The 24,403-nt window shown below is 42.2% G+C and overlaps 1 protein-coding gene across 1 annotated transcript; it reads left to right on the plus strand.

The window, feature by feature from the left end:
* Positions 1 to 8: 8 nt before the first annotated feature.
* Positions 9 to 12,654, plus strand: CASP3 (caspase 3). Its single transcript, XM_021543375.3, has 8 exons — positions 9 to 120; positions 5,092 to 5,228; positions 6,302 to 6,394; positions 7,222 to 7,346; positions 7,857 to 7,985; positions 9,522 to 9,697; positions 10,185 to 10,302; positions 11,254 to 12,654. The coding sequence occupies exons 3-8, from the start codon at positions 6,321 to 6,323 to the stop codon at positions 11,478 to 11,480; spliced, it is 849 nt and encodes a 282-aa protein (XP_021399050.1). The 5' UTR covers positions 9 to 120; positions 5,092 to 5,228; positions 6,302 to 6,320; the 3' UTR covers positions 11,481 to 12,654.
* Positions 12,655 to 24,403: the final 11,749 nt, after the last annotated feature.

The following is a 24,403-nucleotide window of genomic DNA, read 5'->3' on the forward strand; positions in this document are numbered from 1 at the left end:
GGGGCGGGGCCAGCGCGGCGCCGGCGGGCCGGGCGGCGGCGGCGGGGCTTTCTGTGCTCGGGGCAGCGCTCGGCTGAGCGGCGCTCGGGAAAACGCGGCTCAGAGCGCAGCGAGCAGCCGGTGAGTGAAGCCGGTGAGGGGCATTGGTGCCGGGAAGCGGCGGTGCCGGGATGCGGGCGCGGCGGCGGAGCCGAACAAAGCCGTGGGGGTGGGGGTGGACCAAGCTGTGGCTCTCCAGGGCCGCGTGGCCGCCAGCATTTGTCCCGGAGGAAGTCGGCAGCGGGGAGCAGGAGGGGAGCCGCGTTTGGCCGGGGCGGGCCGGGCTGAGCGCGCCGTTCCCCCGTCTGCCCGCCGGGCTCCCGGCCCCGCAGGCCCGGCGCTCGGGCGGTGCTGGGGCGGGTGAGCCCCGGCCTGGCCCTCGGGCCAGGCGGGAGAGAGCGCCCGCGGCTCCATCCCAGCGCCCGCGGCTCCATCCCAGCGCCCGCCGTGCCATCCCAGCGCCCGCGGCGCCATCCCAGCGCCCGCGGCTCCATCCCAGCGCCCGCGGCTCCATCCCAGCGCCCGCGGTGCCCATCCCAGCGCCCGCGGTGCCCATCCCAGCGCCCGCGGTGCCCATCCCAGCGCCCGCGGCTCCATCCCAGCGCCCGCCGTGCCCATCCCAGCGCCCGCCGTGCCCATCCCAGCGCCCGCCGTGCCCATCCCAGCGCCCGCGGCTCCATCTCAGCCCCCGCCGCTTCCCCTGCCCGGGGGCAGAGCCCGGGCCTCCGGTGTTAGCTTTCCAGAAGCTTAAGGTAGCGAGTTTGTTCCCTTTCAGCCTGTCTTTGTGGGGACGCTGTAGAAACAGAGGGCAAAGAGAAGGGGAAAAAAAAGGCGCTGTAATTCTGAGCTGCTCTCTGGTGACCACTCGGTGGACCATTAACCGGAAACACGGGGTCAGAAGCTGTATTTGGATCTTCCGAAACAAAGCGTGTTAAACCTCGTCTGTACTGACGAAAAGCATGCCTGGGGTCCTGGCAGGCACTGTGGCTAACTTTTGGTAGCAGGCAACACGCCCTGACGTGTGTTGTGTCCTGCCTGTTCCCTGCTGGGCTGAAGGATAGGGCTGGCCATCTATCGTCTGTCTGTCTTTTACTCTGTAACTCAGAGCTCTCTCCTTCAGGTATCTGCTTGCCAGGGGGTAGGTTTCAAACTAGCACACCGTGCCCTTCATGTTAAGGAGCTGATATGGCTGTTGCTTATAGCAGTGTGATTATATATATATATAGATGTGATTAATAGCTACAGGTAAATTAATAACTCCAAGGTCCCTTCTACACTTGGAGTAATTTCAGCTGATTTTACAGCTTCATGCTGAGTACCTAAAAGTCTGTTTGTTGTGGAAGATCAGAATGCTGGCCCAGTGTCAGGACTTTCCAGCAACTACATCCAGACCAGAAGCAATGGGAAAAGCTGTCTCAGTATGGGCCTGCTTCCATCTTTGGTAGCAGTATTTAGCAGGGGGATAGTGTCTCACAGAAAATGTAATGCTGTATTTCAGATGTTTTTTGTTTTTTCATATAGTCTGCTTCTGTATCTTCCTTCTCTTATTAGTCAGATAATTATTGTTTAGCATTATACATTGTAGAGGGGAAGATTTTTAATTTGCATGTCTGCATTAGTATCATGATATGTCATGTATATGTTTGTCTACAAAAAATACCTTCTTTAAATGCTTGACATTTTCTCTTGCATTCATGTGATGTAGAAAACTGCCCTTTTCCTATCTTTAAGAAGATGTTTTACATTGCTGATGTCTGTTTTGAGCATGTTTTAGCAGTGCTATACTCATTGCTTTGTAGCAACAGATATATTCTGAACATGTGTTGTTTCCTGTGGTTTGCATATTTCAGGATCCAGTTGGTAACTAAAGACAGTTTAGTTATTTGCTTTCTCCCATCTCGGAAGCTTTGGTATTTTTATCACTATATATTTTTATCACATTTCTGTTGTTCTCATTTCAAAGAAATATTGCTTTAAAAAGAAAAAACTGATGGTTTTTATGGCCACCATAAGTAACCATGTGGTAACACATGATGATGTGAATTAATTTTCTTTAGGTCCAGGTGGAATAAGTAAATCCAGGCTGCAATGGAGTAAAAAGTTGTTTTATTTATTGTTTTCCTGTCAAAAGAAAAGTATTGGAATAACTACATTTATGTAGGGGAAAAAATCTTTTTGCTCTTATTGCTGTACAGAGATGAATTGGTCATTTCTTGGTAGCTTGCAGAACATAGCTTTGAACCTTTTTGAGACACTTTATTTCTTATTACCTAGTATATGTAAAGATCATTGTAGCATCACCTTTATGTTTGCTGTCTCTGTATCATGTTTTTTTTTAATTGTATTTTTTTTCAGACTCACTATTATAAAATAAGCTTCCTAAAATCTACAGAATATATTTTGCTAGATTATAAAAATGCTATTGCTCTTTTTAATAACTTGTTTATATTTCCTTACACTTGAAACCTCGTTTTACCTAAGCTTTCAGAGAAAATATCAAAGAGCAGCATAAAAATTTGTAATAAATTTTTAAAGCACTGCAATGATTTCTTCCCCCCACACCTCCCCTCACCAGGATGAGATCATCCTCCACAGGGAAATGCATGGCATCACTGCATTACCTAAAGCAAGATGAGGCAATTCTTACTGGCCTGTTAGAATCAGCAGCATCCTCCAGAGAGCATTGCTGTGACCCTGCTTCAGAGCACAAAATGCCCTGCTGATTCAGGCACGCATTTGAGTGCCTAGGGTGTCTTTTGTTCTTTAAAGAAGTGCAGGTGACCTGGTGCCTGAGGGTGCTCAGGAACTGATGGATATTAAAAGTGAGTTATGGATTCTGTTCTGAAGAGAAACTATGCACATTTCAAATACTTAACGTGTTATAACCAGTTTTTCTAGATAATCCCTATAGCTTCTGTAAAGTCTCTGAGACAAGCTCCAGTTGTGATGGAGTGCAGGAAGCTCTAACACTTCACTGAACAACTGTAACTGTAGACTCTGAACTAGGCTTGCAGAGTAAGAAGTATTTTTATGATACAAGTTGTGATTTAAATTTTTCAGAAAGAAACTAATATAATTGATTGGAATTGTAGGTTTTGCTAGCTACTTCTTCCAGTTTCATTGTTTCTTTGATGCTGGATCAAGAACAGCAGTTTTACAGCTTTAAAATTGAAGGTTGCTAAAGGGTCAAGGAGATAAGTTTTATTTTAAGGTCACTTAAATGTTGGAGATCTCTCTTAGTGTTTGCATCGTGCCTTTACATTTACGTTGTAAGCAGCATTCAGTGCTCGCAGGGGTCTGCAGTTTGCTTAGTTAAGGCTGCTGCTGTTCAGCAGTTTGGTTGGAGCACCTTGAAATGGACAGGGTCTATGCCTTTATTAGTGTTCAGCTCTTTATTAAAAAGTCAGCTCGGCAGGGGGGTGTTGTAGCTTTTCCGGTAGCCGAAGGGTGAGAAGGTGACAGTCTGTCCCTGGAGTCTCCGAGGCACGCTGGCAGCCGGAGGTGCAGAGGTGTCCAGTCTGTATCTGCAGTCCCAGCAGACCGTCCTCTCCTTTCCTCCTGGCACACTGGTAGCCCAAGGCTGGGGGGATGTGCAGAGCCTGCTGCCGAGATCCAGCAGCAGCTATCCCTCTCCTTCCCTCCTGGTAACACCAGGAAGAGTGTCTGATTCCTTGTGCCTGCTTCCCACAGCCCAGTCCAATCTGGTCCTCTGCAGGGTATAGTGACAGGTCAAACACAGACTAGGGATGGGGTTCCCTTTTCCCCAACCTGCATACCCATCCAGCCCCCTCCACTGTGCCCCTCTTTTTCATTTTGGGGTGTTTTTCATCCTCAACCCCCCCCCCCCCATGATTCCACTGGATTATTTCTGGATTATTTTGCATCCCGGTCCTAGTGTGGGTGGGGTTGTAGGTGATTCCCAGGAGCAATTGGCTAATTAACATTTCAATGTCAGTACTTAGTTTGAGCCAAGTGTCCCAGCCAGGCTGTTTTGTTCATAACACACCTGATATGAACCTGGGAGAGCCTAATAAGCCACTTCCCTCCCTCGAGATTCCAAGCGTTCATCTGTTAGCCAGAGAGCTCTAGCTTTCCCTGTGCTTCGGCTGAGTCTTTCTTCAAGTAGCTCTTGGTAGGTGGCTCATCTGATATACAGGAGCTGGCCACAGCTTATGGAGGCACATATTTACTAGTTTACACTCTCTCCTTCATGGACTTGGAGCACAGGCACTGCAGAACTTCACAGGGCCAAGCAGCTGGGATGAGCACTTGGGGTTTAGCAGAAGTTGATTTCTGTGCTGACATGGCTACATTGCTGTCAGTGCACCTGCTAGTTGGTTTTGATAATAGAGTTGGCACATGATGCTGTGCTTTTTTTATATCATGTGGCTATTTATTACTATTGAGAGACAAAGAACAGATGAAGGAAGTTAACCATTTCCCTGTCTCTCTTATGAATCCCAGCCACACTGAAGGGTTTGGGTTGAGCTCATGCACCTAGTTCTTCTCCAGAAGGGAGAGTATGAGTGGCACCAGAATGGTAGGTCAGTCTGCTTGGATGTTTTCCTACAAATTTTGCTCAGGCTGAGAGCTCGGGAAAGCTGAGAGCCAAACCCAAAGATTTTGTAGTAGGGATGGCTGAAAAGACATAGAAACTCCTTAAGCTGGACTGTGCTGGAGCAGAACTTCCTTGTCAATAAAAGCTGTGCTTTCCAGTTGCTGGGGATCAGAAGCTCTGCTCTTCAGTTAGGGCTGGGTGCACACACCAGTTGTCACTGTAGACTAGACTTTGCTGGCAGTGCTAATGTTCCCTGCTCCCTAGAGCATAGGGTTGGATCACTGTCATGCCATAGTCAGAGGTACTTGAATTGCCCTTGGGAGTTGCTTGCCTTTTTTTTCCCACAAGGTACTTTTAATGAATTAGGCTTCGGAGTTTAGATGAATGAATACAGATCAAGATGCTAGGCAGTCAAGTTCAGCATTGTAGATTTAGTTCCAACCTTATGATACTGCCTTTAAAGTAAATTTCTAAAATAAAAATTTGATTTTCAGGAAAATTGCTGTTTGCTGCATTACATAATACAGTTGTCAAGTCAGGAATAATTTGGTGAAGAAGAAGATTTAATTACATCAGTGCTCTGAAATAATATTCCGAGTAAAATTGAAGATCTTTTGAAGCCACTAAAAATGTAAGTAAATGTCTTCCTGGAATGAAGTTAGGAAAGAAGGTTATACATAACCAAATTAGTGCTTCTGATGCATCAGTAATTGTTGCCACAAAAATGGGTGTTTGTGTTGTACTAACAAGAGTAGAGATACAAAGCTGATAATAATAATATCATGATGTAAGATGGCAAATATAATTTTCTCCAAAGAACTTGAGCCTTAAATAAGAATTGTCATCATATCTGGCCAGCCAATCTTGCTACTTGGTCTGGTTACTTATACCTTCTTATTTACCATAAATATATCTGCTAAAGTAAGTTTTTGCAAAGTTCTTTCCTTGTAGTGCCTTGTTTGACCTTCTTGAGGTCCCAGCACTTCTAAGCATTTATTACTTTGTCCTGTCTGGTGGTTTAAATTTATGATGCATAATTTTCTGAATAGTTTTCAGAAACTTGAGTTTAAGGTAACTTTTGGTAGTATGTTACATGAATATATACAAAGTAACCAAGGAGGAGGTTTAATGCTTTTAAAATTATTTCTGATTTGGTATCCATTATAATTTATTGACCTGTGTTCTCATAAAAGTAAATAGCCCACAGCATAGAGTTCATTTCATCAACTGATTTAAGTTCTGTTGTTGTGGTTTTATTTCACTACTATTGCAATTGCCTTCATATACAGCAGTTAGAATTGGACGCAGTGATGTTTCATTTGAAATGGAATGCAGAGAAATGACTCATTTCTCAAACTACTGTGACCTAATTTCTAATCTATGTTAGTCTTTGCACATATTTAATAACTTGTATTGATTTTGGTTCTTAATTTCTAGTGCATGTGGGGACATTGGAATATTTTAAAGATTTTTTGTTTCTCTCTTACCTTGCTTTTTGTAGGTCTTTTGAATGATTTGGTCATAGGGATCTGCAGACTTTTTCCCGGAGTCCTTTTAGAAAGCAATAATTAATGTTCTTCTTTCAAATATAAAATATGTGCAGGGATTACTCAGACAGCTTTTTTTTTTTTTTGCCTACTAATATCCTAGGCTAAAGTAGTTCTGTGAACTGTCATAATACTTCTCTTTTCTTGCATTTTCAAGCTGATACTTGAAAACAACAATGACAGACATAGGAGATGGAGCACATCTGGGGAAAGATCTGGCAGATGCAAAATCTATTCCAGGTTTTAAAGGGTAAGTGGGATACATTTGGTTTAAGTCTTCAATTTAAGTCTGGTCAGCAGTTTATGTCTAAGGGATTATATGTGCACAATCAATCCTTAATATCACTGAGCTAAGATTTTAAAGTTTAGCATGCTATCAATTACTTAGCAAGAAGCTGTTGTGGCAAGGGATCTCTCAGCCTCAAGGAGTAACTGAGAGAGGCATCCCATCTCGAGGGGAGATCCTGGTGTGCAGCCTGCTGTATCTGGAGTAAGACAAGTGACTTACATACTCGCATATGAGCCATATTTTGGGATGGTGCATGCTCAGCTAGCCCTTAGATGTTGAAAAAGACTTACAGCTCTTAGCTATTGTGTTAGCTGTCTCCCCAAAGTCCAGCTTCAACCAGATGTAGCCACCATGCTGGTGGCTATTGCTTAAGCAGAAAAGGAGCACATATCTGCCATATCTTTTTAGGTTTTGAATGTTTTCTTGTGGAAATTCAATGATAATAACTTCTTTTTAGAATTCAGAAAAGATTTGCTTTCTCAGAGCTAACCTTTCCCCCAGGTACATAGATTTCAAAAGATTATAGAAAAAGAGTCAAACTGATTTTTTGTTGACAGTAATTTGCATCCTTAAACCAGGTTTTCATAGTTTTCATAATAGTTCTGTGCAGAGGCATTACAACTTTAAATACAGTTCTTCCTTGATTCTTTTAATTTCCAGTTTTTTGCAAGTTTCACAGAAGATTATTACAAACACAACATTACCAGTTTCATTGGGCTTGCTGAAATGGTCTGTTGTTGTCATTTTTTTGTAAAAAAAATCAGAAATTTTGTCTGGTTTCTATGCAGAAAGAACCTACCTGCTAGCAAGTCTATGGACTCTGGAATTCTGCCAGACTACAGTTACAGAATGGATTATCCAGAGATGGGGGAATGTGTAATAATAAACAATAAGAACTTCCATAGATATACAGGTACCACTCACAAGTTTTTGACTTTTTCCTTTATTTAGATAAATTCGTGCTGTGTGTACTCTTCAAAGTTAAATACACAGACCAGTTTTGGTTGCGCTCTAAAATTAAGTCACGGGTGTGATTCACTTCAGTCCATTCTTCCAAATATGCATAGAGGGAACACATTAGGGTGTAGCAGTAATGAGGAGGAAAACTGATCAGCAGTACAAGTCTATTATAGTCTATTACAAGTCTACTAGTCATTATTTCTATTTAGCAAATGAAATTCTTCTTATGTCCTTAAATAGATAAATAGATATAAAAATAAGATGCAGATAAATCTTCAGTACAGGTACAGAGGGTTGGGATGGCATGCCCATGTAACAATGCAATGTTGTCTCTGCAACAGTGAATCTGGAATAATGGAGTATTTCAGACTGGTACAACTATAAACAAGAAAAAGAATTTGTCTCAATCAGACCATGCCATCTATATAATATAAAAAAATTAGCACATTTCTCTTCTGTACAGGGATGTCGCCCCGTTCAGGTACAGATGCGGATGCTGCAAGTGTCAGAGAAGTTTTTATGAAGTTGGGATATAAAATAAAGATTAACAATGATCTTTCATGTGAGGGCATTTTTAATTTATTGAAAAATGGTAAGTTATGTGTGTGCATTAAGTCAACCACTGTTTCCAAATACATCTCTAGCCCTCACATCTCTTCTTTCTGGTTCCTTTAGATGATATTTCACACTTTGTGGTGATTTATTGCTAAGGATGAAATGTACTTCATAGTTTCTATGTTTATTAATCTTAGCTGTCTCTCTGTCTGCCATGACTGTTGTCTCCATATCCTTTCTCATCTTCTAAAGAAGGATGGAAAAAAGGCTGAAACTTAAATGCAGACTGATTTATATTCTGACCCTGGGATCACTGAAGCTCTGTGAGTTGGAAAGAAAACTGCTAGATTGGGTAGAGGGGTTCTGTGCTTAATGCTTAGTGGTGTGTCCCGAAGAGAGGTTCTGACTGAGGGACCAGAAGCGCAGGTGTGTGGACAGAATTTTCTTTTGGATAAACAACTCAAGTTTTGTTTAACTTGTGAATCAAAACACCCTTCTTTCAAGTGAAAGCTTTATATTACTGTGTCAGTCCTGCTTTCTTTAGACTTGGCTACATCTAGACCTGTACACTAAATGGTGCCTGGAGGTATCAGTAGCCCTGGAACACCGGCCATTCTAGTTAAGTGTTGGAAGGTTCTCTGCCATGGCTGGGCCTCATGCCCACCAGTGCTCTCCCAGACTGTTCCAGGTCATACTTAAACAGTAAAAGTGTTCCAGTGGTTATTCCCAACAGCAGTTAGCCTGCAGCAATCCTGGTCTTGGTTTTTGTGTTTGGTTTTGTTTGGGTTTTGTTGTTTGGGATTGTTTGGTTGGTTTTTTAATGAAAGTGTTTGCTAACATAGATGTAGGTCTTTAGTACCAGTTAATATTTATGCCATAAAATGTTCCCAGACATGGTTAATTCATTAGTATTGTTGCAGCTGGTCTATTGACAATAGCTGAAAATGTGACTCTTCTAAATGCAGTGCTTGTCCATAAATTGTAGAAATGCCTGAATGTACATCACTTGAGTAAAGCTGAAACAATTAATTTCTTCCAGAACAGAAATTTAGTATTTTGTTAAGCACAAAACAGTAAGACTTCAGATTTAGGGACTCTTACTATTTTTCATCTACAAACTCTTGCATCTTTTTGAGTTACCACTCATCATTTCTTTTGGATCCTTTCTTCTAACCTTGTTTGTATTTTTCATAAATTTGAACAAGTCATCCATTCTTTCCCAAAACCCAGGTTATTCCATCAGTCCAATCCCAGATCATGAGACTGACCATTATTGCATGAATGATGTGTATCATTCCAACTTTAAGACACTGTGGAAATACCCTTTTTGGCTCCTTACAGTATTCCTGGGCTAGCTCTGTGGCTGTGTCTTGCAATGGGTAGGGTTAGCCCTTAATTTGGGGTTGCCTGTGCCCAAAGTAGGTAGGCTTCTTGTGTTCCGAAGTGAAAACTCTTTGGAGGTTTCTAAACATACAAATTAGTTCTTAAAGACTTCTGTAACCTAGGAAGGATCAAATGTTCCAAATTTTTAGAGAGTACAGGAAGTTAAGATAATTCTCCTTTTTCTCTGAAGTTTCTGAAGAAGATCACAGCAAGCGAAGCAGTTTTGTTTGCGTGTTGCTAAGCCACGGCGACGAAGGATTGATCTATGGTACAGATGGGCCTCTTGAACTGAAAGCACTGACAAGCCTTTTCAGAGGTGACAGGTGCAGAAGTTTAGCAGGAAAACCCAAGCTCTTTTTCATTCAGGTGATGTACAGCTGAACAATGACCATCAGATAGTTAAAAAAAATACCATTTTCCACTAATTATTAGTGCAAAAAGTTAATCCTAATAGGTAATCTAAAATAGATTTGAATATAATTATTTTCAGAGTAAGATTCTCTTCAGATCAAAAGTGGCATAATTTTCCCTGTTACATAGGCTGTATTTATAACAACTGATGCTGCATTAGTTCTATGTATTAAATAAAATCTTAGGTAATATTTTAATGAGTTTCTGAGTGCACTTTTGAATGAATATCTATCTTACCCAAATTGTGTAATTGATTTAAACAAATGTTACTACTTTTTTTCTGAGTCTGTTGAATGGAAATGTGACACATAAATTCTTGCTATTTTTGCAGTTTTTTAATCATGATATTATAATTTTAAAAACACAAAATATCAATGTTTTTATAATGATCACTGCCTTTTCTATTTTAATATTATTTCCCATTCTTCTTTCTACCAAACAGGCTTGTAGAGGGACAGAATTAGATTCCGGTATTGAGACAGACAGTGGATCAGAAGAAACAATGTGTCAGAAAATACCTGTAGAGGCAGACTTCCTGTATGCCTATTCTACAGCTCCAGGTGAGGGACTGCATCCTTGTCAGCCTGTACTCATGCTATAAATTACAACTTGGAGTTGGACCCAGTCAGGGGGTGCTGTCACTTGTATGGAATGTCCCTTTGGTCAGTTTGCATCAGCTGCCCTAGTTGTGTCCCCTCGCAGCATCTTGCCCTGTCCCAGCTCCTTCTGAGAGAGGCAGCACTGCTCAGCAGTAGTCAAAGCACTGGGTGTTATGAACTCCTGCTCAGCCAGACCCAATACACTCTTTCATGGAAATAAATATTTACTTCATTCAATCACTTCATTTAAAATTTGACTTGATTTCTTATGGAAGTAGTTGGTATTCTCAGTTCCTACAAAACCCCTACCAAACCCTGAATATATCCTTCTCACTAGCAAACCCTCAAATGTTCCTCTGCTGGAAATTCAGTTAATTTGAGTTGTGCAAATAATTTACAGCAAGAGGAAAGTATATTATTCTGAGAGAACAAAACAATCAGATATGCAGAACTGGATGATAAGTACCAGCATATTATTATATTAAGCAAAATTGATAATGGCAAAGCCCTTCATGTGTCTTATTTCCACTTAGCAGAAGTAGGTTCAGTATTTAATTCTGCACATAATGACACAATAAACCATTTTCCATCTATACTGTCACCTCTTCTTTGTATTTGTGTACCCCATGAAAATTAGTAAGTGATTGATGACTAAGATTCCTGCAGCAGAAGATAATTTTCCTGACATTTGATTTTCTTCCTCTTAAGTTTTTTTAGATTATAAAAGATAAAAAATTTTGAATTGGAATTTGTGGAGATTATATAATCTACATGTTGTTGGTTCATGGCTTTGAGTTGTTATTTTAAAACATTGATTGCTATTGGAAAGAATGCTTTGTTCTCCTAATTGCTGACCTGTCCTGTATCAAAGGCTGCTCCATCTGATCACTTTGACATTGCTCTCTTCCACAGGCTATTACTCCTGGAGGAATTCAGCTGAAGGCTCGTGGTTTATTCAGTCACTGTGTAAAATGCTGAAGGAACACGCAAGGAAACTTGAACTCATGCAGATTTTAACGCGTGTCAATCGCAGAGTAGCAGAGTATGAATCCTGCTCAACTCGACAGGATTTTAATGCAAAGAAGCAGATTCCATGTATTGTCTCTATGCTCACCAAAGAATTTTATTTCCCTTCTTAAAATATTTTTTCTGCATTTTTATCTGCATTTTATATGCAATATTAGTTCAAAATACCACTTTTAAATCTGAATAACTGTTCACTACTGTTTGTGGCACAATGAAGTGTCTCAAAGTTAGATATATGTCTGTTGTTAGAGGTAAAACATACTATGTTTGTGTAGAAATGCAAAAAAGCTGAGTAGCTGAAGCAGATTTGAAAGCAGTGCTCTGAGTATTGCAAAAAATTGGGAAGGGGAGACCGAAGAAAGATCAAATTGTTTATTGGAGATATTTGGTGCTACATTTCACTTTGCTGAAGGGGCAGAGAAAAGAAACAGAGCTTGTAAATAGTTTGGTTTCATATCTTACAAAGAAGATTAAGAATGCCATTGATGGTAATATGATAGTAGTGTTGTCATACATTTCTTCTTAATTCAAGTTCTTAAAGTTTAGGTTATAAATTAACCTAAACTATTTTTACACTTTTGGGCATAAACTGTGGAAAAAGGACATTTCATATTTTTGCATACAATTACGAAGCATGTTTAGAGTACAGTCAATTTTTCCTGATAATTTGTGATAGTTTACTAACTTTGTGTATGGAATATTACACAAAACAATTATATCAACATGGTGGCTGTTTCAAAAGAAATTTTGTATTCTGACCTTGAAGCTGAGTGCCCAAGGGACCAGTCTTCCAAAATGTCTTTTTCTGCAGCTCCCTAAGGGCAGAGCGGTTGGGGCATATTTGGGGCTATAAGAACCAGGGCAAAAGGAAGTCTGCATTCTTAACAGTCTGCTTTCCTCTTTTATGCCTTAAATAAGAATGGGTTGGCTCTGTGCGTGGCACAAGAAATCTGTGTGAAAACCTAGATTTGTGATACTGGAGAAATTTCACTTCATAATGCTCATTCCATGCTTAACAAATAGTAAATTTCTATCTCGACTCTGAATTTTGTGAGACAGGCTTTTACAAAATTGAAAAACATTTTTGCTGATATTTCAACTTGCATCAGTCTTTAAGATCTGTGGAAGACAGAATATTAAATTATTATAGGTGCTTGTAAAACAAGATTTGCAACTCTTAAAACTCTGTAGCAAAAACAATGTTGGCAAATTGATATTCACTTCCACAAAATGAACAAAGTATTTTGTACTTGTTTTTTAAAATTAAATACTGTTTCCTGGATTGTATCATGCTTTTCTATGTGTGTTATTTGCTTAGGATCTGGTAGCTTTTGCAGATTAATTTTAACTTTAATTCTATCATTTTTTCCTCAAATTACTATTGTCCTTTCTCCCCCATCAGCCTTGCCACCTGAAACAGAAAAGAATCTACTTTAAAGCTTTGTATGCCATTGTATAGCCAGGTAGTAGAGTAGTGACTAAGACATGGGAAATGCAGGTTCAAAAGGGATGTAGAGGAGGCAGTTTTAAAGATTGTAAATGAGTTCCCTGGTGATTGCCTGCTGGATAGGAGCAACACTGTCTCTCTCTTTTAGAAATGTTCTGTGAGAAAAGGTAGGTCTAGTTTAACTCCTTGAAATTTCACTTCTGGGCAGATTCTTGCCCATGCTCCTGTTGAAAAATTAAATAGGCCTCTTCTTCTTGTAGGTTGTGATTTACATCAAGCATTTGCAAGGTTACATGCTGTAAATTCCTACATGTCTTAATTCCTCTTTCCTTTAAAGGAAAATTACTGTACAGCTTTTCTAGTGGTCCTTCAAATAGAGTAAAACAAAACCAAAGCTGGGCTACAATGAGTAGCCAGTTGGAGAAATGATGCCTGCAGCCTTGAGATACACTCTGGCATATGTGGTGAAGGGATTTCCTGAGGTATGCCAAGAAATAGGTGCTGGAGGGATTACAGTGGGCATGATGGCCTGGTGATGGGGGGTGAGGGGTTCTCATTAATCTTACCTTAGCTCTGTAACTGACCAGATGGAAGAGGGAGTGATACTACATGTTCTACCCCAGGCATGACCACAGTCTTTGGAGTTTCTGTAACTCTCCATATCCCTCTTCTGTATATGAAGTGGCTGCACCACCCCACAGTTCATGATGACAGTAACAGGATACTTGACTACAGTCTCACTTTCACTTCTCCAAAAAGTATTTGAAATCTTCTATGGCAGAGGATGAGAATGTGACCACCATGGAGACAAGGTGATGGGCTTGTTCCTGTCTTCTCCCTAAAGCAGGGACATCTCTGGTAAGATTTCCACCTGCACCAGAGTATGCCTGGAAACACTTGTGTTTAGTGCTGTACTCTCAGATTATGTAGCTCTAGTGAATTTATCACTGGCAATCTAGCGATCTGTTAGATTGCCTGTTGCTCCAGTAAACTGCACTATTTGTTAACATGTGGTCATGAATGAGGCCAGGCTTAGAATGAAGCCCACGTTATGCATCTGAGATCTTACTGAACACAACCAGACTTACAGTGCTGAATTAGTTATAATCAGAAATTAAACCTAGCCCCATCCAGCCCCTCTGATCTCTGAGGACTGGTTGGAAAGCAAAGGAGTTTATTTTCTGTTGAATTTCTATACTCAAAGTACCAATCATTTATTAGAGCTAGGGCTTAGGAAATGAGGTACTCCCATCAAGTCTTCAGCCACTTGGAGCCACATTTTACTCCAAGTCAGTAGATTGCTGCACAATGCTGAGGAGGCATCTAGATACTTCTGAGGGATGGTGTTCCAGTCTGTAGGACTTGCTTGTAGAGGCAGAGCCTGTTGAAGAAGGCAGAGGAGAGGTGATAACATCCTTTTTTGCTATGTCTTACTTGTCTCTCCTATTTTTTTCATGTCTTTCCTAAATACTCTGTTTGTAATAATCTTTCATCTCACTGCCTCCTACTCAAATTCAACCTTTTTACTGGATCACATTTTTCTAATTATCTGTGAGCTCACTGACTCACCATCTCCTTGCCAAGCCAAATCAGGTGAAAGGCTGGGTGAAAACACTTCCATGAAAGTGAGTATAATACCCAGGTGGGAACAGTTCATCACTTCCACAAGGGAGATCTTTCATGCCAAGTGTGGCTGCAGTTTCAAGCTGAGCTGGAAAGCAAACAACTATTTTCACCTGAAGGTCTGTGACTACCTGGATCATTAAGTCCAGTTAAATCATGTCCAGAAGACTTTTAAGAAGTCTGATGTTAGTATTTTGCTGACTTGAAAAGCCAACAGAACCACAAACTTTTCAAAAAATCAATTAGGAAGTTAAAAAAAAGATGGCATATGAGATACCTACCTATTTTTACTGTTTTCTAGAAAACAAAACAAACAAAAAACCAAAGCAATAAAACCAGTGCCTTTTTTTTTTTAAATAAAAACTTATAATGTTAAGCAATGGAAGGAGGCTGAAACTGGGGAGTCAACTCGTGCTGTCTGGTTTACAGCAGGTCAGATATTCCCCTGTAGCTAAGCAAATCCTTATTTTGAATGCAGTCTGCCTTCTTCCTATAACAGTCTCTGAGAGTACCCATTTCAAGTACTAAAAGAGTCTGTTAAAAGAAAAAAGGCAAGTCAGACACTAATGATGGTAAGTCCCATGGAAACAGTCTTTCCTTGAGAACAAAATCCACACTTTTAGTAGTCTGCTCCATAAGAAAACCCATAGAATTTACTTAAAATACAAATCTGAGGTCGCTCAGTCTAGGGAAGAAATGGCTCCTGGGAGACCTTAGGGCAGCATGTCAGTATCTAAAGAGTTTTTAGCAGGGCTTGTTGCAATAGGACAAGGGATTATGGTTTTAAACTAAAAGAGGGTAGATTCAAACTAAATTTGAAGAAGTTCTTTTATGATGAGGGTGGTGAAACACAGGAACAGGTTGCCCAGTGAATGCCCTATCCCTGGAAATGCTGAAGGTTGGGTTGGACAGGATCTGAGCAACCTGGTCTAGTGGAAGGTACCCCTGCTTGCTGCAGAAGCAGTGGACTAGATGGTCTTTAAAGGTCCCTTCCAACACAAATCATTCTTAGCTTCTATGATGATAAGCTTATTTACATGTACTGTGTCTCCTTTTATGCATGATGCATTGCTCTTGAAAGTTTATATGGTTTCTCCCTAAATTTTAAACTGCTTTACTATACATTGACTGGATTATATACAGTCACATGCAATTCATATTTTTAACTATAATATTAGTTAGTTTTTGTTAAAGCCAGGCAGTATGCATATGAAATCACATCTAGTGATTAGAAATACTAACAGTATGAATAATAACAGCTAAATTAAGACTTGTCACTTCATATTCTATGAGGAGTGGTACTCATTACCAGGAAAAACAACCTTTCAGCTGTGTATTTTCTCCTGCTCTTGATAGCAGATAGCAGAACAGTCACGGAACTCTGGCTTTCTGAGGGACCAGGATCAGAGGTAAACTACTGCTTCATCACCACCGGGTGTCACTGCAGATAGCACAATAGTCTCCAAAGCTCACATTAATGAGCATGCACAATGAAATCCAAAGGCCTGCTGAATGAAGCAACGCTTTCACAGCTGTCACTGGTTGTTTGCTGTCAGCCTGTGTGTTTATTGCATCCTGGGACTTGCATCCCAAAGTATGTGAGAGCATCGTATTGCCGCTTCCCAAGAAAGCCACACTGTCTTATTGCATATCAAAGTAAACAAGAATTGACTGATTTTGAGGAAAAAAGCGTTGTCTTTGCTGCCCTAGGCTTACACAGAGAATACTTCCAACTATGGAGCATGTCCCCCTGCAGATACTTTTCATACCGCAGATAGTCCTGTTACATTTAATTCAAAAATCCACAGTGCTCCCACAAAATAGGTTCTGCTATTTCTGTGGCAATGGTCTTCAAACAAGACTGGTGCAATAGCTTGCTTTGCCTGCATCATAACAGTCAATTAGTCGAAAAAGAGAGAACAAAACCTTGTAAACTCTTAATTTTATGTCTTCAAATCAAATTCTGAAGTTCAGATTCTCCCACATAATCACAAACCAAAAAATCAGGACCTGTCTTCTTCTAAGAAATGAAGCAATTCTTTTCTTCCAAGAGACCAAGATGTTCTGTCACAAAGACAGTTGCATAATTAAAGTGTCTCAAAAGAAAACAAGATGCTCAGTAGTCATTTTCCAAAAGTGCTTTTGCTTAGTGTTTGCAGGCAAGATTTGGCATCAGGTTACACAGCTCACAGTGCTACCCCCACTGTCAAAGGACTGGCAATGATGCTCTTCCTTTGCTGCTGAGCACAAGACCAGAATATTTCTGTCGAGTTGAACATGGTGAGTTTTACAGGGACTTACTTGATAAAATTCCATAGGATGGAGTGTTAGAAGACCAACCTAGATGATCTAATAGGTCCTCCTGGTTTCAATTTGTATACAGAAAAGTACTGTGCAAATCTGTCTCATTACCTCTGAAGGACGACCAGTAACAGGTTTTCCAGAATATGCATAAAGCAGTAGTAATATTGTCTGAGTGGTTTGAGAGTATCTGATGTACCAACCACAGTACTTCATGACCATTAAAAATTGTTGGTTCTATTTATTTAACTACAAGACCTTTACAAAGAGTAGTGGAAAGAGCCATCACTGTGCAATTTACCAACATCTGCATAAAAACATGATTAATAGTATAAACACCAACAGGGTGATTTAAATTTGCAAGATCCTTCTTAACATATGCAAGCATTTCCTCTTTCTATTTCTGAACACAGAACATTTTGTGTTCCTTTTATTCCATTCAGCTAAAAGCCACTTCCTCAAATGCACAGCCCATACCTCTCCTGCATGATGCAATGCAAAAAGGCTGGTTGAAAGCAGGAGGAACCTTCTCTGCATAGAGTGCTTTTCCTGATGAGCCTCTTCACTCTTCTTTGCCTCCTCATCCTCAGCTGGCTCCCTGTGCCCAGCACACTCTCACCTCGCCTCAGCTGAGGCTGTGAGTTTTCTGGATGCAGGATGACCTTTAGGTGATGGGGATGCTGTGGCTGCAGAAGGTCCTGAGCCTGGACATGCACTCAGGAGACTGTGGCTTCCCACCTGACATGTGGTCCCATTGCCCAGACTGCTGGTAAGACTGGTGACTCCACAGGTATTGCTTTCTTTATTCAGCCTGCCTGTTATTAAGACCTCAGGAAGCCAATAAAAAACCCCAAGTGGGCTTTAATCTCTGCTCTTCAGGCTTGACATTTAAAGCCAAGAGTCCATAGCTCTTGGTTAACCTTTCCCAGGAGGGGTTCTATATAAGAATGCATGCACTATTATGATAAAATTGTCTCCTGAGATCTATGGAAGATGGGAGAAGCATCAGAAGTAAGATCCAGCTTTACTGAGTCTCCAGCAGCACAACAGGAGCTCAGCCTTATGTTTGGTAGTTTCTGCTTGCTGAGCTGCTGCTGGGTGAAAGCACAGACTGACAGAATGTTTTAGGTTGGAAGGGACCTTAGAGACCATCTAGTTTCAACACCCCCTGCCACAGGCCTGGACAGCTTCCACCAGACTACATTCTCAGAACCCATCCAGCCTGGCCTTGAACTCTTCCAGGGATGACACATCCACAATTTCTCTGTACAGTAGGGAATTTCTTCCTCTTATCTAATCTAAATTTATCCTCTTTCTGTTTGAAGCCATTTTCCTTTGCCCTATCACTACATTCCCTTGTAAAAAGTCCCTCTTAAACTTTTTTAAAACTCCTCAGGTATTAAATGAATGCAGTAAGGTCATCCCAGAGCCTTCCCTCCACTGGGGTGACCAACCCACATCCAAAGGCAAAATGAAAACCAGAGTCTTCCACCCCTTTCACTAGTTCCCATATTTTATGCCTGCATGTGATGTATAAGCATCCCTGGCCAGCACCCTGCTCTAATGGGGCTTCCCAGTAAGCCACAAAAGAAGAGTGAGAGTTTGGGTCATGCTGAAATCAGCTCAAAAACAGCAGGTGCCTTAGCTGCTCAAAGTGTCCTGGCTCTGTGGTGATGACAGAACAACAGCCTGAGCAGCAGGGAGGGACAGCAGCAGGGCAATGGAATCCCTGTCACCAGCTGGGTGCTGCAAGGGTTGAGTCCCCTCAGGGCCAGACACAGGCTGGATGAGCTGGGGAATATGGAATGCAGGCTTTACCCCCTGGGCCATGTCAACACAGGCACATTTTGATCAGCTTTTCCCAAAGGTACCACTGTGAGAGGCAGGGGGGAAGGCAGGGGAAGGGCAGCAGTGAGGTGGGAGACTTGATCAGGAGGTCAGAAGGGGGACCTCTGACTGCAGCCTTGAACTACTGACCAGCAGCTCTGGAAACCTCTGGGAGGCAGGAGGCTTTGCAGCTCTGTATCAGCTATACTGAGTCTTTTAACTTGGATGTTGACCTCAGGAATGTAATCAGAGAGCTGATTATAAATAGTTTGTGCAGTTGTTGATGAGATTAAAATGTGCTGCCACAGGCAGTTGGAAGCAGAGGGCTACTCCAGTGTCTGCTAAAGATGCTGTGCCTCTGTCATCTATGGCTGCACAGCAACTCTGGAAAAGGGAAGTGCTAAAAAAATACTCAAAAATGGTCCTAGGGAGAGGGAAAAGAGGAAGCAGCCTGGCTTACAAAACTGGGGGTGAGAGACAAGGGAGAACAGGCCAGGGAGCAGAGAAAATCAAGAAGGAGGGAGGACAGCCACTGAGAGGTATCCCAGTCCAGGCATGAACCAGGCTTACCTCAGAGTTAAAACACAACAATAACCTGCAATAAAAAAAGACTAAACCAGCATAATAAAAAAGTAAGGGAATGCACTAAATAAAGTAAGGGAATACACTAAAAACCTCCAAGTAAACTATCAGTGCTAATTGTGTTCAGCTAATTGTGGAAGCATTTAATGGAGCTTGGCAGAAAGAGAGGGAAAAGGAGGTAGGGAAGGAGAAGTGCAAGCTGTGAGTGACCAACAGCTTGAGACACCTGCTGTAGCTGAGAATCATGCCCAGCCCTGTGAGATGGGCACAAAATGTACCCAGGAGCAGCTGATTCTATCAGCCATGAGTTTGAGGAGCAGTGGCTACTAAACCTGTACTGTTCCAAAGAGTTGAGGAAAGCTTCAGGAAAGATCCCTGGAAAGGCCCAAACTTTGCAACCTCAAACTTTGGAGTCATCATCCCTGGAGATGTTGGAGATAAGACTGAACATGGTGTTGAGTGCTGTGATCTAGTTGACAATATGGTAATCAGTCAAGATTTGGCCTTGACTATCTTAAAATCTGTTCCACCCTAAATGATTCTGTGACTTCACAAGCAATTGAAACAGTAGGCAGGACCAGCAGGGCAGAAAAAGAGGCAAGGAAATTATGCCAGGCAGTGTAGAAAGAGACCTGCGGTGGGTTTTTCTAAAGAAATAGAGGAATTGTAAGGAGTCACTGGAGAGATACCAGGAGATTTGCAGGATTCTGCTCTAGAGCATCATCCAAATGGGAGTGGCAGCTGGGAAGAAAATGGAGTGGGGCAAAGATGGTGTTGGTGAGCATGGGGTCCAGGAAAGGCCTTGAAAACAGACAAGCAAGCTGTGTCAAAAAGCCGTGTTTGGAGGAGAACAGTGAAGCAGCAGAGAGATGCAAGAGGAATAGAGCCCTGACCAGCTGGGCTGGGAAACCACTGCAGCCGCCCGCAGGAAGCTGTCCGTGGGCAAAGCACCTGCGGGAGCCCCGGCACAGCGCCGGCGGCAGCCAAGCTGTGGAGCTCTTGGGCAAGAGTTGCAGCTGTGAGGATGCCCCGCAAACGCCGGGTCATGGATCCTCTGCAGGCAAGTGTGTAGGGAAGGTGAGCTCTGCTGGTGTCCGTCTCACGCTGCTTCCACCTTCGGAAAGGTGCTGAGGTCTCCCTGTGCTGTTTCCCGGCCAGCTCACAGAGCAGGCAGATCAATAGAGAGAGGGATTATTCAGGACAGACCGACCTGGAAGCTCACATTTAACTCTGTCCTGCCTCTGAGTATAGCCTGGGTTTCAGTTTGACAGGATAATGGATCAGCAGCGCACGGGATGGAATGGAGTTTGTGTCTGTGAAAAGAAATCCCTGAGGAGATGTGTGTCAGGACAAAAGGAGGAGAAAAGCACGGAGTGTTCCTCATTCACTGCTGAAAGTTGGGAGTATTTGGGAGTAAAACAGCTCATCTATGAAATCCACAGATTAGAGAATTTTGCTGAGAGAAGCAGAAAAAGAGGTGTTGTGAAGGATTAAAAAGAGTGCTCTGAGAGATGCTACAAAGCACATACCTTTTTCCTCCATTAAAACAAAATAGTAGTTACCAGCCTTGTCCTAGTGCCTGAAACAAGTACTGCAACTGAAGGTCTCATTGCCGACACTTGAGTGCATGCACAAGTGACAGCAGCAACATTCACAGGTGCCAAGCTCTAAAACCCATTTAAATCAATACAATATTCCCATTGATACAGTCTTCTCAGGTTCTGGCTGAAGCTGTGTCCCTATGGCTCAGATTCAGCATCACCTGGTGTGAATCTTCAGAGCTTGGTATTACCAGGTTGTAACATCATGGGAGGTAGAACAAAAAGCAATCCATAACTTAAAGGGATAATACCTTGGATATGTTTCTTACCCAAGGTCTAAACAGAGTGAGAAAGCAAACACTCTTTACTAACATAAGACATAGCAATAGAACTAGGAAAAAACCCAAACCCTATGAACAGAGAAATTTCAGTTGTCAAATTTCCTGTGGCTTTTGCTTCCTGTTTATGTTCCTTTCATGCCACACATATGAAGGGGTGAGGTCTTATCAGGGTTTCTTGGGTGCCTGTGGCAAAGGACTCCTGTGCATGTTTGTTCACCAGGGAGAAGGTGAGCGACAGCTGCTGAGAGTGATTTGTTCTTGCACTGATCACAGGCATTTATGGTGCCTGAGATTAACAGGGTGTTGAAACCTGTGTGCAGCTGAGCAGAATGAAAGCTGTGCAAAGACATTGTAACCTACTACTATTCCTTCATTTTAATGATGGAGGTGATTTAAAAAGAATCTACATTTCACAGGACTGATAATTACCCCATTAAACTTGCCACTATTTTGCATTTAGGTTACAAGTATGAAGCTTTGGGGAGATTTCATTGGGAGCCAGTTCATTCTCTGGCCTTACTCTAGCTCTAAGCTGTGTCCCTTGGAATGACACCTGCAGCTGAATCATGATAGCAAGTCAAAAAAACCATGGTGGTATCACACTAAAGCTGGGAAACAAGATTTCAGCATGGATGTACGGGCAGATGTGGCACTGAGCAATGAGATGTTTCTGGGCAAAGCCCCCACAAAAGATTGGAGAAAAATGCGACAAATCCAAAAATAAGAGCTGAAAAGTGTAAAAAATACAGAGGCAAGCTTCCTGTACTTCAGGCTTCCTTTTTCAACTGTATCCTGATCATTCCATAACTACAAGAGATAAGGTATCTGTAGTGGAGTTCACCATTTACCTCCTTTCTAAAACAGAGGGTCATTTGTTTTGCCATCTTGAAAAATATTGCAAAACACTCCAAACACTGATTGCAGGCAAAAGTCAACAGCATTGCTGGTGCCGCCCATTTCCAGGCTGATTCTGCTCCGCGTCTCGGAGGCGTATATGGGAGACAGTAGCACAGCCACAGCCAAACTCTGCAGCTCAACTCACTGAGGTCTCACGGGGATTTTGGTTGGGAAATGGGAAAACTGAAACTCAGATCTAATGAGATAAAGTGAGATCCTGAGTGGGGGCTGTGTGGGAAGGGAGGGATGGGAGAAAAGGCATTTTAAGGCACAATCAGCCCTGCCATAGGCACAGCGTTGGGCAGCGAGGAGAGGCCTTACCTGAGGTCTTACCCGTGTGCCTCCCTGACTGCTGTGGTACCTGGCAGTGCATCAAGCCCTGCTGCCTTACAGAAATTTAACTTCCAGCAAGGATTAGCTGGCTTTGACCTGGTAAAATCCAGACAAACATGTCAGGTCAGGTGAGCTGGGGGCTTTTCATCCACTATTCCCAGTTTTCCACAATCATAGCTAACAAAGGCAGGTGGACAGCAGTCCTGTGATAATGGACGTTCAATGAGTCCTCCAAGCCCTGTGGGTTTTGCCCTTTGTGAATTTCCTTTAAGTTAACAAATTAATTAGCCTTAGTGTGCAAGTAACAGCATTGAAGTTCTGGCACAAAGTGGGAGATGAGGATCTGAAGAGCACTGGGCTTTTAGCGAGAGGTCATATTTTCACCAGAACTATGAACAAAGTGGAACAAAGAGGCATTTTGAGCAACCTGTCTTTTTTTAGTTTCCTCATGTCTTCAGCTTATCAGGACTACTATAACTACTGCATCAAAAGCAGTGTGGCCAGCACTCTGATGAGACCCCACATGGACTATTGAGTTCAGCTCTGGGGTCCTCAGCACAGGAAGGACATGGAGTGAATCTGCAGGAGAGCCATCAGGATGTTTAGAGGGATGGAGCACTTCTCCTATGAGGAAAGGCTGAGAGAATTTAGGTTGTTCAACCTGGAGAAGTGAAGGCTTCAGCGTGACCTATCTGAGGCCTTCCAGTACCTGAAGGGTACCTACAGGAGAGATGGAAAGAGACTTTTTACAAGGACATGTAGCAACAGGACAAGAGGGAATGGCTTCAAACTGAAAGAAGGCAGGTTTAGATTAGATAGTATGAAGAGATTCTTTAAAGTGAGGGTCGTGAGGCACTGGAACAGGTTGCCCTAAGCAGTTGTGGATGCTCCATCCCTGGAAGTGTTCAAAGCCAGATTGGATAGGGCTTTGAGCAATCTGGTATAATGAAAGGTGTCCTTGCCCATGGCAAGGGTGTTGGAACTAGATGATCTTTAAGGTCTCTTCCAACCCAAGCCATTCTATTGATTCTATGAATTCAGACCCTGTGACTTAAGGAGAAAAAACAATAGTGTATCTTGATTGGCTCTGGTTTAGTTGTGCTGTCAAGCTGAGTGACAGGAAAGCAACAGTGTAGTTGAAGTTCTTGACATGAGTAGTCAGAGTGATGACAGGCCAGAGAGTGGAGCTCTTCTCAGAGCTATCTTCCATGTCTGCTCCCTTTTGCACATGAAACCATTTAATGCACTGGTATTTGGCTCTGACCAAGGGAGGGAAGTCACTGACTGGACAATGTCTGTGACTTCTCAGCTGGTGAAGTGAAATGCTGCGGAGTGCCAGGTTCTAAAAGTCACGCTGCTTTGGACAATTGGTCATGGACCAGTACCAGCAGATGAGCAAGTACTTGCAGATGAGCTGAAATGTTCTTTTTTCAAGAAGAACAAGATTCCCCCGGTTGGGAAGAAAGGGGAGAGAATGTAATGAAAACCTTAAATACACAGTTCGGTTGGAAAAGAGTGGGGAAGTCTGCACAAACACTACCAGCAGATCTTCAAACAGCTTTTGTGTAAATGTTCTCTGCAACTATTCAACAAACTATTTACAACAGGTTTATTTGCATTAAGATTTGGCTTGCCAAGCAGTGAAACACAACCCTTTCTTTAAAGCTGATTTGGAACTATTAACACCTGCTTATCAGACTTGTACATATCCAGCCCAAGGCATAATTTTATAAGGCTTTCTCATACAGAGAACTCTTGACTCTTCACCCAGATCCACTCCGCAAGTGAAATGGCAGTGCAGGAGGAAAAGAAATGCAGTGAAATTATACATAATTGCTTTTTCTCCACCTCTACTATACAGGGAACAGGTGAGTCAGCATTCCCATGGAACTATTTTACTGTGAAGAAGGAACTCTGCCTCAGCCAGGTGGCTGTTTACTCTTGCCTCTGCTTTTGGTATCTGCATACTAAAATTTTCCTGCAGGGCTGGTTACTGCTTATAGGCATCACAACATGCATGCCTGTGGAGTAGTCCTTTCAGTAGGATTTGCCACCCCACATGCAATTACTGAAAGCAAGGTGCAAATAGTGACCACAGGCACCTGAGTTATGTTTTTCAAAATAGTCCCACTGTCATAATGTAC

Source organism: Lonchura striata, chromosome 4, assembly GCF_046129695.1.
Source record: "Lonchura striata isolate bLonStr1 chromosome 4, bLonStr1.mat, whole genome shotgun sequence".
Lineage (NCBI taxonomy): Eukaryota > Metazoa > Chordata > Aves > Passeriformes > Estrildidae > Lonchura > Lonchura striata.